This window comes from Cupressus sempervirens, chromosome 7 (assembly GCF_028749045.1).
Source record: "Cupressus sempervirens isolate cs-2001-9-10 chromosome 7, ASM2874904v1, whole genome shotgun sequence".
Lineage (NCBI taxonomy): Eukaryota > Viridiplantae > Streptophyta > Pinopsida > Cupressales > Cupressaceae > Cupressus > Cupressus sempervirens.
The window spans coordinates 494,117,400-494,120,005 of NC_143124.1; the positions used below are offsets into that span (position 1 = coordinate 494,117,400).

At 36.9% G+C, this 2,606-nt stretch overlaps 1 protein-coding gene across 1 annotated transcript; it reads right to left on the reverse strand.

The window, feature by feature from the left end:
• Positions 1-544: 544 nt before the first annotated feature.
• Positions 545-1,874, reverse strand: LOC149547707 (protein PLANT CADMIUM RESISTANCE 3-like). The gene is made up of 4 exons (XM_089794789.1): positions 1,507-1,874; positions 1,357-1,428; positions 1,047-1,259; positions 545-959 (listed from the first exon to the last, which is right to left on the reverse strand). Exons 1-4 carry the CDS (start codon positions 1,652-1,654, stop codon positions 877-879), a joined length of 516 nt encoding a protein of 171 aa, XP_089650915.1. The 5' UTR covers positions 1,655-1,874; the 3' UTR covers positions 545-876.
• Between the last annotated feature and the right edge of the window lie 732 nt (positions 1,875-2,606).

The following is a 2,606-nucleotide window of genomic DNA, read 5'->3' on the forward strand; positions in this document are numbered from 1 at the left end:
GAACCATTCATTAGAAAGCCCCTTAAGCTCATCAATTGATAAGTAGGAGATAATTTCCACAGCTAGTCAAATTGTGATATGAATATCAGGATTTAACTGTGTGATTTTGAGTCAAACTCGATGACCCATGTTTCACGAGTAGTGATTCAACATGAATCCATCTCTCATGAGAATAAATGGAACACTTAGCACTCATTGGATCTAAGTGATGCTCACAGGGGTGAAGCACCGGGACTTCCCGGGAGGTCACCCATCCTAGTACTACTCCAGCCTGAGTGCGCTTAACTACAGAGTTTCCTCCATAGTTAAACCCAAAGCTTGCAACCCCATTTGCAAAACCTTCACCAAGTATTGTGCCTTATGGTAGTAACTGTTCAATAATATCATCAAATATTATACTAAAATTATAAAACTTAATTATAACCCGAAATATGGTAGTAACTATTCAATAATATCAGCAAACATATATGACTATGCACTAGTACTTAATTCATTTTTAATGGAAAACATGTCTGAGTAGTCTTGGAAATTGAAAGCCTAAGACTTGTATAATCACTCTACATATTTTTGTTACTTTTGATGACATGACAGCATTTTTAATGAAAAATAAATGTTTGACGAGTCTTGGAAATTGAAAGCCTAAGACTTGTATGATCACTATGCCATATTTATTTTACCTTTCATGACATGACACTTTTTCAAAAGTGGTCTTTACATATAGAAAACTGCTTTTCAAAGGAGATATCTAAGCCTATCACTTGATTTACCGTCACAATAGTATCAGTAACCACTATACTATGTCCAACACAGATAAAATTATCAATAGCGGCCATTAAAACTCCGAAATGCAGAACAGAAAAGACACGAGCGATGGGATCATTTTGCCATGGTTGGACACGCAGGAGCTGCCATGGATGCCCCCATCTTGCGCTCTTGTCTTCGCAGGTTCCCTTTCCACCCTGAAAAAAATCCCCCAAAAAAATCAAAGCCCAAAACCAGCAGAACAATTATAAATGTGAAGATCCACATAAAAGCATAATAATTACCGAGATCAGGGCGAAATTCCAAATGTTTAAGCTCTCTGTATTCCTGGCAGAGAGCGCAGGATTCACAGAAAGAATGTACGAGGCAATCATTCCCAGGGGAACCGAACAAGTTGAATTTGACCCGCATCTTGTTTCGATACGAGCACGAATACCAGCACGGAACCCCCGTGAAATGGAGCAGCAAACTGTATATCCCTGAGCTCACAAAGCGCGCTGCGTACTCATGAAGTTCAAAGGATTCAACCTTTCCATTTCAATACAAAAAAAAACTGAAAATTAATCCAATTAAATGTACAGTAGTTAGACTTACGGGGAGAACCCTCGTCCACAATCTCTGCAATCTGCCCAAATGCGATGCAAGGGCAGCAGCATGTGAGACAACCTGCAAAAGATTCAACATTTACAATCATATAATTATGAGCGGAGATGAATTAGAATGAATTGAGCTGTGTGGACATACAAACGGGCAGATCTGAGCAGCAGTCGCAGAGATTGGAGGACCACTCAGCGGGGCGAAGAGGGGTGCATTGCGGAGGATAAAGTGGAAGCGGCGGCAGGTGGACATCTTGTGGTTGGGGAGCTGAAGAGAAATTTTGAGCTCCTTGCATTTTGGTCCTCTTTTTTTCGCTGCTGCTGCTGCTTATTTCGATTCACAAATTGTGAGTTTTAATGGTTCGTTTGAACTTGCATTTAACATTTCCAGCATTTGACGCTTCTTCGCTTGGGCAAGGACGTTTCTTGGCATTTGCATTGGAGACTTTCGGCTGACCCTGTGCCGTGTTGACTGGACAGCTTTTACATTTCCACACAAGTTCTTCCTTGGGAGCTCATGGCCGAAATTGTATTTGAGATGGCCATGATTTGGTTTCATAGTGTTCTTAAACACATTTGTGGTTCTGAAGAATTGATTCATTTTTCTTTTCCGTTTTATGGAGGACCTTTTAGAAGTTGGTTTCTTTCGCGTAGGTTGGCTTTAAATATATATAAGTTCTGATTTTTTAAGTTTTATGGAGATCTATTTTGTAATATGATAGATATATTTAATTGTCTCTTCTATCTTTAGAGGGGCGTTTTTTATAATTAGTTTTTAGACTAGAGGTTGTCTTAAAATATATTAATAGTTTTAAAATTATTTTTAAAGTTTTATAGAGATCTAAGATAAAATACCAAAAATGATATTTAATATAGAATTTTAAGTTATGTTCTGAATCTTTTATAGTTGATTTCTAGTGTGGAGCTGGTTCTTTAATATAATTGTAAGTCTTAAAATGATTTATTACCTCTCTATTTTAAACTTTTTTTAAAGATCTGAGTTGAAATATCAAAGGGATATTTAATATAGAGATAGTTAGTTTCTAGTGTAGAGTCAGTATTTGAATAGGTTTATTGGTCTCAAAATGATTTATTATATTATTTATTTCTAAAGTTTTGTGAAGATCTAAGTTGAAATATCAAAGGGATATTTAATATTGAAAAAGGGCATGACTATCCATCTCCTTCTGTAGATGCTTCTCTCGCTTTCCCTTGCCTATTAGAACTTGCAACCAAAGGCAAATTATT